The following is a 12,824-nucleotide window of genomic DNA, read 5'->3' on the forward strand; positions in this document are numbered from 1 at the left end:
TACTTATCTATATAAATGTAATAGTACTCTCTGTTCTATGTCCACGTAACTATTTATCTATATAAATATAATAGTTCTGTCTGTTGTATGTGCATGTAACCACTTATCTATATACATATAATAGTAGTTTGTTGTATATCCACGCAAGTAATCTATATAAATATAATAGTACTATCTGTCTGTCCATGTGACTACTTATTTATATAAATATAATAGTACTATTTGTCTGTCCATGTAACTACTTATTTATATAAATTTAATAGCACCATATGTTTTATGTCTATGTAACCACTTATCAATATAAATATAAGAGTAATGTTTGGTATGTTCATGTAACTACTTATCTATATAAATGTAAGAGTACTGTCTGTTCTTCATCTGTGTAATTACTTCGCATGGTGTGGATGGATCTTCATCAAGTTTGGTCTGTAGGTTCACTGGGTCCATAAAGGGGAACATACACACAATTATTTCGTTTTGAATTGCGTTTTACATTTTTATGGGCGTTTTTTTTTATTTCTTACTATTACTTCGCCCCAGTTTATGGATCTTTATCAAATTTGGCCTGAAGCTTTGCTAAGACCGTTGAGAGATATATACAAATTTTCACTTTCACATATTTTTGGTTTTCTCTGTTTTTGTTGAAGTTTTGCATTTTTAGCAGCTACATATAAGGAAAGCAGCTTTTGATGTCCTACAGTGTCCAACCGATCAACCATGGTTATTACAATTGGTCTATGGTATCCACACTGGTCATCCATGATGATCGGTATGTTACGCCACACACTAATGAGCTAGTCTCGCGAGTTCTAATATCGATCAAAAGCCTTGTCGGTAACGACATAGAGTACACTGGTGGTTTTATATTCCTCTCATTGGAAATACACACTAAATATCATAGAGTACACTGGTGGTTTTATATTCCTCTCATTGGAAATACACACTAAATATCATAGAGTACACTGGTGGTTTTATATTCCTCTCATTGGAAATACACACTAAATATCATAGAGTACACTGGTGGTTTTATATTCCTCTCATTGGAAATACACACTAAATATCATAGAGTACATTGGTGGTTTTATATTCCTCTCATTGGAAATACACACTAAATATCATAGAGTACATTGGTGGTTTTATATTCCTCTCATTGGAAATACACACTAAATATCATAGAGTACATTGGTGGTTTTATATTCCTCTCATTGGAAATATACACTAAATATCATAGAGTACACTGGTGGTTTTATATTCCTCTCATTGGAAATGCACACTAAATATCATAGAGTACATTGGTGGTTTTATATTCCTCTCATTGGAAATATACACTAAATATCATAGAGTACATTGGTGGTTTTATATTCCTCTCATTGGAAATACACACTAAATATCATAGAGTACATTGGTGGTTTTATATTCCTCTCATTGGAAATATACACTAAATATCATAGAGTACATTGGTGGTTTTATATTCCTCTCATTGGAAATACACACTAAATATCATAGAGTACATTGGTGGTTCTATATTTTTCTCATTGGAAATATACACTAAATATCATGGAGTACACTGGTGGTTTTATATTCCTCTCATTGGAAATACACACTAAATATTAAAGTTATAAACAATTGAAATATCACACAAGAATAATCCACATGGAAACATTTAGTGTCCAGTAATGATTTTCCTTTATTGAATAAATATGAAGCTATCTATTTACATACAAACAAAACAGTTGAAATAATACAGTAGAACCTTAGCCAAGCATCTAAACGAGCACCTGAACAACACATAAAGCTTTGATTAGCAAAACCCACGTAATGGTGTTAATAAACACCAAATAATAGAATTAATAGGGTGAGCTTAACCCAGTTTGACTGTTGCAGTGTTTCCTTGGTGATTTCTTTACGTGTTTAGTTAATGCAGAACTTTTACGACACGGTGAGCGGGAAGTGCGTATCTGCCAGTAGCTGGCCATACAGATCCAGCGTAGTACGGGGCTCCGACAATGCGACCCCCGTAATAGGAAGCTCCGATCCCAGCTCCATAGTATGGAGCCCCAGCTCCGTAATAGGAAGCTCCGACCCCAGCTCCGTAATATGGGCTCCAACCCCAGCTCCATAGTAACCTCCATAATAAGCAGGGGCAGGAACCCTTTTGACGACAGGAACGGCAGCAACACGTTTTACGGCAGGAACGACGGCTTTAGGAGCAGAAGGAACGACGACTGGCTGGACTCCAGCTGGAGGCTCCTGAGCTGAGACTTCGACGTCAGCGGGGTTCTGGTTGGCAGTTCAGGTTCGTTGGTAGAAACACTGGCGCGGAAACCACCCTCATCGGCCACGTATTTTACGTCACGCCATATTCCTTGAGCATCAGCGTAACCATAGGAACCTTGCACTCGGCCAGCTCCGTCCCCAGTCTCTTGACGAACAAGTCTGGTTCCAAATTCATCCACTGTATCATAACCGGTTTCGTACGGTGTGGGAACGTTGATATCCTGTGACAGTTAATAAAGAGTTTCTGAGTGTTAACATTTCACGTTTACTTTTAGGTGATAGATGTTTGGTTTGCTTTAGTTTTCATCGAGTTAAAAAATGTTGTTACAAAAAATACGTGTGTATGATACCAACTTCTGATCACACCTAGTTTTATAATTTGGACCAAAACTAAATATCACCCAGGTAATGCGTATAGCTAACTCAATATACTTTTTATTTCTTATAAAGATTAAAATGAATAGTTTCGCCAGTTGAATGCTCTCTCTGTTAAAGACATTTTCGGCCGTAATCCCAATAATATATGAAGAAATTCGGCTGTTTTTTTTTTACACTACACAGGATTATCTGACGACTGTTAAAGGTTATTGTAGATAACATAAGAGTGGATTGAGTTATTTCTCAACAACATATGAAATGCTGTATTAAAGAGAAAAGCACTTCAAATATATTGATCAAAATTTGATTTGGTGAAAATGAAACAAGGTAACGTTAGCTAAAGAAAAATGCAAATTACACTGACAACGATATAAGATACATATAAATCGATAAATACACCACAGAAACAGTAACATATGTGTATATATACACAGTGATAAATATACTAGCAATGATATCTGCAAATAAATAGATAATAATAAATAAATGAATAACAAATATTCACTTCGTGGTCTTGAAGTAAAAGCACAAAAAAGAAATTGTGCTTAAATTGTTTTCCTGAGTGGGTTCTTACAAGAGTACAGATTCAGATACTCTGGTTAGTGTTAGGCAAATGTCAATATTAAATGTTACTTACATACGCAGCTGAAACAGCTTGTGGAGCCACAAGATATCCGGCAAAACATCCGGCGATAAATGTCATAAACACCACGGCCTGAAACCGTAAACAAAACCTATTAGCTGGTTTGGAAAACTGACGATTTGATCAGTTTTTGATGTTTTAAATCGACGTAATCATCACAGTGCTTTGTGTAACATCATGGTGAACATGTAAAAACAACAACATATATTTTTAAGTAATACTTGTAAAATAATTATATAAGTTATTTGCTTTAGTATCTTGGACTATTTATATATGTAATCAGGTGAGGTATAAATTATCACGTGCGAATTTCTCATATATTTTAATACTAAACATCTTGCCACCTAGTGGACCAACAGTAAACCTCAAGGCTGGTAACACTAAAAACCCGATATTCCAGACAGCCCATCGTACTATTTGGTGTTTAATTAACAAGGAACAGAATACCAGAGTTATAAAGTTGCATTAGTGTTAGGCTAAAGGGAATTTTGTTCCACTTATAAAGTTGACAATTACAAATCAACTGTCAATAGACTTTAATTTATTTTGGTCCGAAAACATAGCGTATTGGGTGACGTCATAGTAGTAACATATATAAAAAACACACGGCTTCACGAACGTGTAATACCTTAAGATGACATGTAATAAATCTGGACAGTTTGGCAAACAAACAGTGATTATACAATATTACTTTCTAATGAAACTTTTCCTAGTTGGACATCTACCTTCAACATCGTCGCTAAGGGTCTTCTATCAATAGGCTCTCGGTACTGTTGTAATAGACGGACTTCTCTTGTAGTTAGCACGAGCAATCTCTCCTTTATACCAGAATAATCGGAAGACCTTAAAATAGTTTAGCAATGCCCGCCCCTTTTAGATATGTAACTGCATCCATAGGTGGTCAGGAGGATCAAACCTTCTATTTCTCACGTGAATTGGATTAACCAGAAGAAATCCAACGGGTTTCTTTCCCATATCTGTTACATCTTGATGGGCACGTATAAACGCCTTTCTTCACTCTGTATCCTGTGAAAAATCTAGTCTGTCAAGCTTATGTGTCCTACAGTTTCTGATGCAACCGGCCATGTTGTCCCCATTAGCTGATAAAGAAAGTTACAAACGACATTCATGGCTGTTCTTATCACAGTGCTTCAGTCGTCAGATGGACAATAAATTACAGGCTAAGAACCATTAGTTAATGTATCAGTTATCGCGTTTAATAAATTTCAATAAGTAAGAACGTAGTGACACAAAGTGAAATTATTATGAAAACAATTAACTTCTGACATTTTATCTTCCAGACGTTTGTCAATGTTGTGTGATATATTGTGATACAGTGTGATATATTGTAACATATTGTGATATAGTGTGATATATCGCCTCATGAATCAGATGTTTGTGTATAAGAACTAACATTATTTAATTTTCCTTCATTTCTATCTGTATTATTATCACGTGATCACTCAGGTATTATAAAGCGTTGTCTATATAAACTGACATTACTGACTTATCATAAGGCGTTTTATGTATAAACTAACATTACTGATTTATCACCAGGTGTTTTCTATATAAACTAACATTACTGATTTATCACCAGGTGTTTTCTATAAAAACTAACATTACTGACTTATCACCAGGTGTTTTCTATATGACCTAACATTATTGATTTATCATTAGGTGTTTTCTATATAAAGTAACATTACTGAATATCATTAGATATTGTTTGTATAAAGTAATATTATTGACTTATCAGCAGGTATTGTCTGTATAAAGTGATATTACTGACTTATCACTAGGTATTGTCTGTATAAAGTAATATTACTGACTTATCACCAGATATTGTCTGTATAAAGTAATATTACTGACTTATCACTAGGTATTGTCTATATAAAGTAATATTACTGACTTATCACTAGGTATTGTCTGTATAAAGTAATATTACTGACTTATCACTAGGTATTGTCTATATAAAGTAATATTACTGACTTATCAGCAGGTATTGTCTGTATAAAGTAATATTACTGACTTATCACCAGGTATTGTCTGTATAAAGTAATATTACTGACTTATCACCAGATATTGTCTGTATAAAGTAATATTATTGACTTATCACTAGGTATTGTCTGTATAAAGTAATATTACTGACTTATCACCAGGTATTGTCTGTATAAAGTAATATTACTGATTTATCACTAGATATTGTCTGTATAAAGTGATATCACTGACTTATCACTAGGTATTGTCTGTATAAAGTAATATTACTGACTTATCACCAGGTATTGTCTGTATAAAGTAATATTACGGACTTATCACCAGATATTTTCTATGTAAATTAATATTATTGTTTAATCATATATATTAGTGTGAATAGAAAATAAAATTATTGTTTTCTATAAAAACTGTATATGTTTTCCACATTCTAACACTGCCAAAGGTTATTTCACTCGAACTATGTACAATGGTAAAAAAGTAAAAACAGTAAAAAAAACTGTAAAATGCATATTATAAACGTAAATAACTGGTGTATGGTTTCTAATAGCGAGGCCACATTGGGTTATCTGCTGAGACCATAGAAGGGATTCGAATCCCTGATTTTAGCATTCTATATCCGATGACTTACAGCTGTACCAGCGGGGAACAAAATAACTCTGAAAGTGTCTATAGTTTTTGGAAGGCAGTATTTTTCTATCAGACTTCTGTCTATCCGAATACATACTTATATCACAGTCTCATGAATCTCACAAAGATATTTTGTATTCCTTAATAACCTCAAGAAGTCATAGCCAATATAGTTTGAACATTTCAATAATTTATAACTAATATTCAATCACTAATGGAACATATAATAAGCAATACGCATATTCAACATGAAACTATTGACGACTGATCTGTATGGTTTCTCAGTCTTTCTTTATTATATTCTGAGCTTCATAAAAAGGATAATAATAGTGACACATTATGTGCTGATCCTTATACCAATATGTTCCAACAGAAACAATAATGTAAATATAAAACTAACATTACGATCTGAGAACAAGAAACAGCAGATGAACTGGATGATACCAACAGTGAAATAAGAAATTAAAACACACACAATAGACTATTAGAAAAAATATTATAGCAACAAAACTTGTGTTTTAGCAACGAAATCTACAAAAACGCATTGTTCCAACAATATCAAATGTACAATATAAATAACTGTAAAACAATATTGTATCTATAATAACTTTTAAACTAATGGTGACAATAGTAGTTCATATATAAACAACATTGTTCAAACATAAAAGAGAGGTGTTCGGTTTGGTGTTAAATAGTGTTCTCTTAATTAAAACTTAGTTAAGGTTGGAATAAAGTAATATTGTACTACTAAAAACATAGAGAGGCTTAGCTTATATATAAAGTTGTACTGGTGAGAACTTAGTCAGACTTGATTTATATATAAAGTTGTACTGGTGAGAACTTAGTCAGACTTGATTTATATATAAAGTTGTACTGGTGAGAACTTAGTCAGACTTGATTTATATATAAAGTTGTACTGGTGAGAACTTAGTCAGACTTGATTTATATATAAAGTTGTACTGGTGAGAACTTAGTCAGACTTGATTTATATAAAGTTGTACTGGTTAGAACTTAGTCAGACTTGATTTATATATAAAGTTGTACTGGTGAGAACTTAGTCAGACTTGATTTATATAAAGTTGTACTGGTTAGAACTTAGTCAGACTTGATTTATATATAAAGTTGTACTGGTGAGAACTTAGTCAGACTTGATTTATATATAAAGTTGTACTGGTGAGAACTTAGTCAGACTTGATTTATATATAAAGTTGTACTGGTGAGAACTTAGTCAGACTTGGTTTATATATAAAGTTGTACTAGTGAGAACTTAGTCAGACTTGGTTTATATATAAAGTTGTACTAGTGAGAACTTAGTCAGACTTGGTTTATATATAAAGTTGTACTGGTGAGAACTTAGTCAAACATGGTTTCTAAATATAGTAGTACAAGTGAAAACCTAGTCACACCTGGTTTATAAATAAAGTTGTACTAGTGAGAACTTAGTCAGACATGGTTTCTAAATAAAGTTGTACTAGTGAGAGCGTAGTTAGATTTAAGTTTATAAGTAAAGTTGTACCAGTGAGACTTGGTTTATGAGTAAAGTTGTACTAGTGAGAGCGTAGTTAGATTTAAGTTTATAAATAAAGTTGTACTGGTGAGACTTGGTTTATAAGTAAAGTTCTTTTACTTAAGATTTAGTCATAGCTGTTATATACAGAACGTTGTATGAGTCCACACTAATACAATACTACATAACACCAACCGTGTTAGGTAAGTGTATTATAATGTTGTATTAGTTAGCCATGGTTGGTGTTAAGTAATATTGTATTACTGGGACTCAGCCATGGTTGGTGTTAAGTAATATTGTATTATTGGGACTCAGCCATTGTTGTTGTTAAGTAATATTGTATTACTGGGACTCAGCCATGGTGTTTGTGTCAGTAACGTTGTGTTGTTTATAACTTAGCCATAACTGGTGTACCCCTAACGTTGTATTGTTTATAACTTAACCATAACTGGTGTACCATTAACGTTGTATTGTTTATAACTTAGCCATAACTGGTGTACCACTAACGTTGTGTTGTTTATAACTTAGCCATAACTGGTGTACCACTAACGTTGTATTGTTTATAACTTAACCATAACTGGTGTACCATTAACGTTGTATTGTTTATAACTTAGCCATAACTGGTGTACCACTAACGTTGTGTTGTTTATAACTTAGCCATAACTGGTGTACCACGAACCTTGTATTGTTTATAACTTAGCCATAACTGGTGTACCACTAACGTTGACTTGTTTATAACTTAACCATAACTGATGTACCACTAACGTTGTATTGTTTATAACTTAGCCATAACTGGTGTACCACTAACGTTGTATTGTTTATAACTTAACCATAACTGATGTACCACTAACGTTGTATTGTTTATAACTTAGCCATAACTGATGTACCACTAACGTTGTATTGTTTATAACTTAGCCATAACTGGTGTACCACTAACGTTGTGTTGTTTATAACTTAACCATGACTGGTGTACCACTAACGTTGTGTTGTTTATAACTTAGCCATAACTGGTGTACCACTAACGTTGTATTAGTTGAAACGTGGTCAGGGCTGCTTTATTAGTTGACTTAAACTGCAGTGATTGTGTGAATTGGTCGTTTCTGTACTCACACTTCGTTGTTTAAAGTACAGTATATAACTGTTCTCCATTTTGACATAAAAGTTGATGAAAAGGAACCTTTGGTTTGTATATATTCAGGTTATTCGCTACATATATGGGTAGTACATGTAATAAATATTGTATTGCAATTTACCCTAATCTAACTTGATTATTTCATTGCTAGTATTAAAGATCAAATCACATAAACGGATAAATTGTATAAAGAGGCTTAACTGGCTGTGTGTAAAGATAAAATTTACGTGTCTGTTTTAACTGAATATACCACGAGCAATGCATTTTCACACAGAGTTAACTATAACAACGTTACCTAACTTTATTATTCTAATGCTAAGTACGAACGAAATAAGCCAATGTACTGAATAATTGGAAGTGAACTTCTATCAGAAGTCATGATCCACAAGTCCCAGAGATTTATTTTAAGAAAAAGATAAATAGATGGCAGCACGTTTTATGTTAATTGATGCAAAATGTGCAAATATATTCAAACCCAAAACAATTTTACTGTTTTCTCTCCTCAACAATGGTGAAATACCGAGTTGAATACATCCAGCTGCCTTCAGTATTGTTTTCCTAATGTGTAAGTTAAAACGTGACATCTGTTATGATTGGTTCTCTCAAGCGTGCAGTATTAATGTTTGTTCAAACGTTAGTGTGACAGGATTAAAACTAGGCTGCTTGGGCTTTACGTGTTTCTATGGAAACCATCTTGGTTGTGATTAAAGGGGTTGTAGTGACTGTTACAGAAAGCCGCCTTAGAAAACTTCTAAATAAACAGATAATTTCCAGTAGGTTTATGTAACAGTTATTCTGTAATTATCAGAGGTTTATAGAAAACATTAGACAAAGGACTCCACCTAGCGTAATTTATCTATACGAAACAAAGTGTATGTCGGTGTTGGGGTGTATCTTTTAAACGTACAAGCATTCAAATTATTCACATGCCAACATAAATGTACGTAAATGTGTATTTGTACGTCTTAAGTGCGTATACGTCAGCAGGAGGGTGTTGAAGGTTTAAGCGTATTTGTACATACGTATACATATATATACATGTTTTGAGGTATCAGAGTATCTAGCCCTAACTTTGTAAATGTATCTATGTACATAGTTATGAATTTGATAAACGTATCAAACGAAATATTAGTTCATAGTTAACTTGTTTAGGTTGCAGAAAAATTCATCGTTGTAAGCGTTTACCTAAATATGTTTATGTATTTGTTTAAAACACAACGTATCTCTGAATGAGATCATAAACTAGCGACTATTACATAAGTAATAGGTTTACTTCCTATTACCTAATATGTCTAAACACTTCATGTTTTGTGTGTAGGACAAGTGTTACACAAGTGATGGCTTTCTGTTACCTAATATGTCTAAACACTTCATGTTTTGTATGTAGAACAAGTGTTACACACGTGATGACTTCCTGTTACCTGATATGTCTAAACACTTCATGTTTTGTGTGTAGGACAAGTGTTACACAAGTGATGGCTTTCTGTTACCTAATATGTCTAAACACTTCATGTTTTGTATGCAGGACAAGTGTTACACAATGATGACTTCCTGTTACCTAATATGTTTAAACACTTCATGTTTTGTGTGTAGGACAAGTGTTACACACGTGATGACTTCCTGTTACCTGATATGTCTAAACACTTCATGTTTTGTGTGTAGGACAAGTGTTACACAAGTGATGACTTCCTGTTACCTGATATGTCTAAACACTTCATGTTTTGTATGTAGGACCAGTGTTACACAAGTGATGGCTTTCTGTTACCTAATATGTCTAAACACTTCATGTTTTGTATGCAGGACAAGTGTTACACAATGGTGACTTCCTGTTACCTAATATGTCTAAACACTTCATGTTTTGTGTGTAGGACAAGTGTTACACACGTGATGACTTCCTGTTACCTAATATGTCTAAACACTTCATGTTTTACATGTAGGACACGTGTTACACAAGTGATGACTTCCTGTTACCTGATATGTCTAAACACTTCATGTTTTGTATGTAGGACCAGTGTTACACAAGTGATGACTTCCTGTTACCTAATATGTCTAAACACTTCATGTTTTGTGTGTAGGACAAGTGTTACACAACTGATGGCTTCCAGTTTTTTTACACCTAATATGTTTAAACACTTCATGTTTTGTGTGTAGGACAAGTGTTACACACGTGATGACTTCCTGTTACCCAATATGTCTAAACACTTCATGTTTTGTATTGTGTTTTTCGTTCGTATTGAAATCTCGCACAAAGCCACACGAGGGCTACTTGCTCCAACGCTCTCTAACATTATAACATCCCAATGGCTGAAAGGTCGAGATGGTCTGGTGTGACAGGAATTCGAACCCGCTACCTCCAGATTACGAGTCGAGTACCCTAACCACCCGGTCACGCTGGACCACACCTATTGTATGTAGAACTAGTGTTAAACAAGTGATGGCTTTCTGTTACTTGATACGTTTAGCTCTCCTCGTATTTTATGTAGAACATGTGCTACACTAGATATGATTGCATGTTTGCTTCCTGTTACGTATTGTGCTTACGCTCTCCACTTTTGTCGTCTTTAATTGTTGTTATATAATTTTAAAGACTACACGTTTCGTTGAAAAAAACGATCCGAGATTTTCAGTTCAGATTGATGTTAAACCTATTTTCTTGTTTATGGTTACAATACTTACATGGCTTAATCGGGCGGATACGAAAGTAGAAATTGAGAGCAGATCTATATGAATCAGACAGGTGTGGCTCACCAGAAGAAAACCAAGTGTTTAGTAGATGAAGAAAAAGAAAACTGAAATATGTGGACCTACTAAGTTATAGCCAGTACTTAGAATTCTAACATTTATTTAGTGAACTCTGGTGTCCTTTTTATTGGCGTACACTGTTCACCTCAAATCTCTTAAAGAACATTTTGGTTATTTTTTGTTTAAATTTCTGGGTTATGCTGATGAAATTGTAATTGTGAAAGAAAACTTGTTCTATAGTGTGAGCACAACGAACAATTTGAGGTATATATATATATATATAACACTAGTCGACAGATGTGTCGTTCTCTGTCTACATTCTATATTTGAGGTATATATAACACTAGTCTACAACTGTGTCGTTCTCTGTTTACATTCTAGATTTGAGGTATATATAACACCAGTCGACAACTGTGTCGTTCTTCAATCCAAAGAAGTGTGGCATCAAAAATAGCTACCTGGAATCGAGGAAACGTAGTAAAATTTGAGAGCTTATAACACTGAAGGTCTGTGTTAGATCCCTTCTGAATGAACTGATACGTTCTTCTTAATAAACCAACAGTTGGTATCTAAATAAACTGTTTGTTTCTGTAAAGGATATCGAATAAAAGAGTCGTTTTTAATGTTAGTTCAGCTTGTTTTATGGTCATAATTTTTTAACCTGTTAAGCCTAGAATTTACTTATAACTAGGATTCAAGGTTAGGTGTTAGTGACAGCTCAGTAGCACTGCAGGCTTACTTCTTATATACTCCATGTAAGGCCATACAATAAGTTATATAGAAGGTAAAAAAAAATTGAGTGTTTGGGCATATAGTTCATATGAATATAATACACCATATAGAATATATAAACATAATTTACTGTTTGTATATTTGTGTCTGAAACCTAACTAACTATAATACATTACATAGAATACACAAACTAAGTTCATTATGTGTATATTTGTATCTAGACCTCATCTGGCTGTAATACATTAGATATAATACACAAACTGACTTTAATGTTTGGATCTGAAATTCATCTGTTTATAAAACATTACGCATAATACACAAACTGTGTTTATATCTAAACTCATCTGAATACACAAACTATGATGTTTAGTGTGTCTCGTGGTTAGAACTGTTTAGAACTTTCCTATCAGAAAACAGAAGTACATCTTATGTCATTTAAAATGTCTCGATTTATTAACTTTGTCTTTATTTTTCATCGGTAATCTGCACAAAGGCTATCTTTAATGCGCGTATCACGGATACGGAAGTCGGGTGTTTTATGTTATAACCTTTCCGACCTATTGCTGAGCCACTGGTCACTGGTGAGCTCTCAGAAAGTGAAATACTCGTACCTAGTAAACAACATCGATATGACACGCCTGTTTCTAAGTTTTCTAACTAGTTTAAAAAGTAAATATATTATCCTTCAGTCTCCAGCTTCTAACTATAAATTATTAATAACAGATATTTATTGACCATCCATTTAAGTTTCTAAGTTTATTCTCACCAGGTAGACCACAGTTTATGATTAACTT

At 33.5% G+C, this 12,824-nt stretch overlaps 1 protein-coding gene across 1 annotated transcript; it reads right to left on the reverse strand.

Annotated features, from left to right (window-relative positions):
- Positions 1-1,674: 1,674 nt before the first annotated feature.
- On the reverse strand, positions 1,675-4,113 carry LOC143250214 (cuticle protein 10.9-like). The gene is made up of 3 exons (XM_076500699.1): positions 4,024-4,113; positions 3,293-3,370; positions 1,675-2,498 (listed from the first exon to the last, which is right to left on the reverse strand). Exons 1-3 carry the CDS (start codon positions 4,030-4,032, stop codon positions 2,184-2,186), a joined length of 402 nt encoding a protein of 133 aa, XP_076356814.1. The 5' UTR covers positions 4,033-4,113; the 3' UTR covers positions 1,675-2,183.
- Between the last annotated feature and the right edge of the window lie 8,711 nt (positions 4,114-12,824).

This window comes from Tachypleus tridentatus, chromosome 5 (genome assembly GCF_004210375.1).
Source record: "Tachypleus tridentatus isolate NWPU-2018 chromosome 5, ASM421037v1, whole genome shotgun sequence".
Classification (NCBI taxonomy): domain Eukaryota; kingdom Metazoa; phylum Arthropoda; class Merostomata; order Xiphosura; family Limulidae; genus Tachypleus; species Tachypleus tridentatus.

What these genes read in the sequence shown, in the direction of transcription:
- LOC143250214 (XM_076500699.1), bottom strand. An exon ending in AAGCTGTTTCAGCTGCGTAT is followed by an intron (nt 2,499 to 3,292) that starts GTAAGTAACATT and finishes TAACTGTCACAG; the next exon opens with GATATCAACGTTCCCACACC.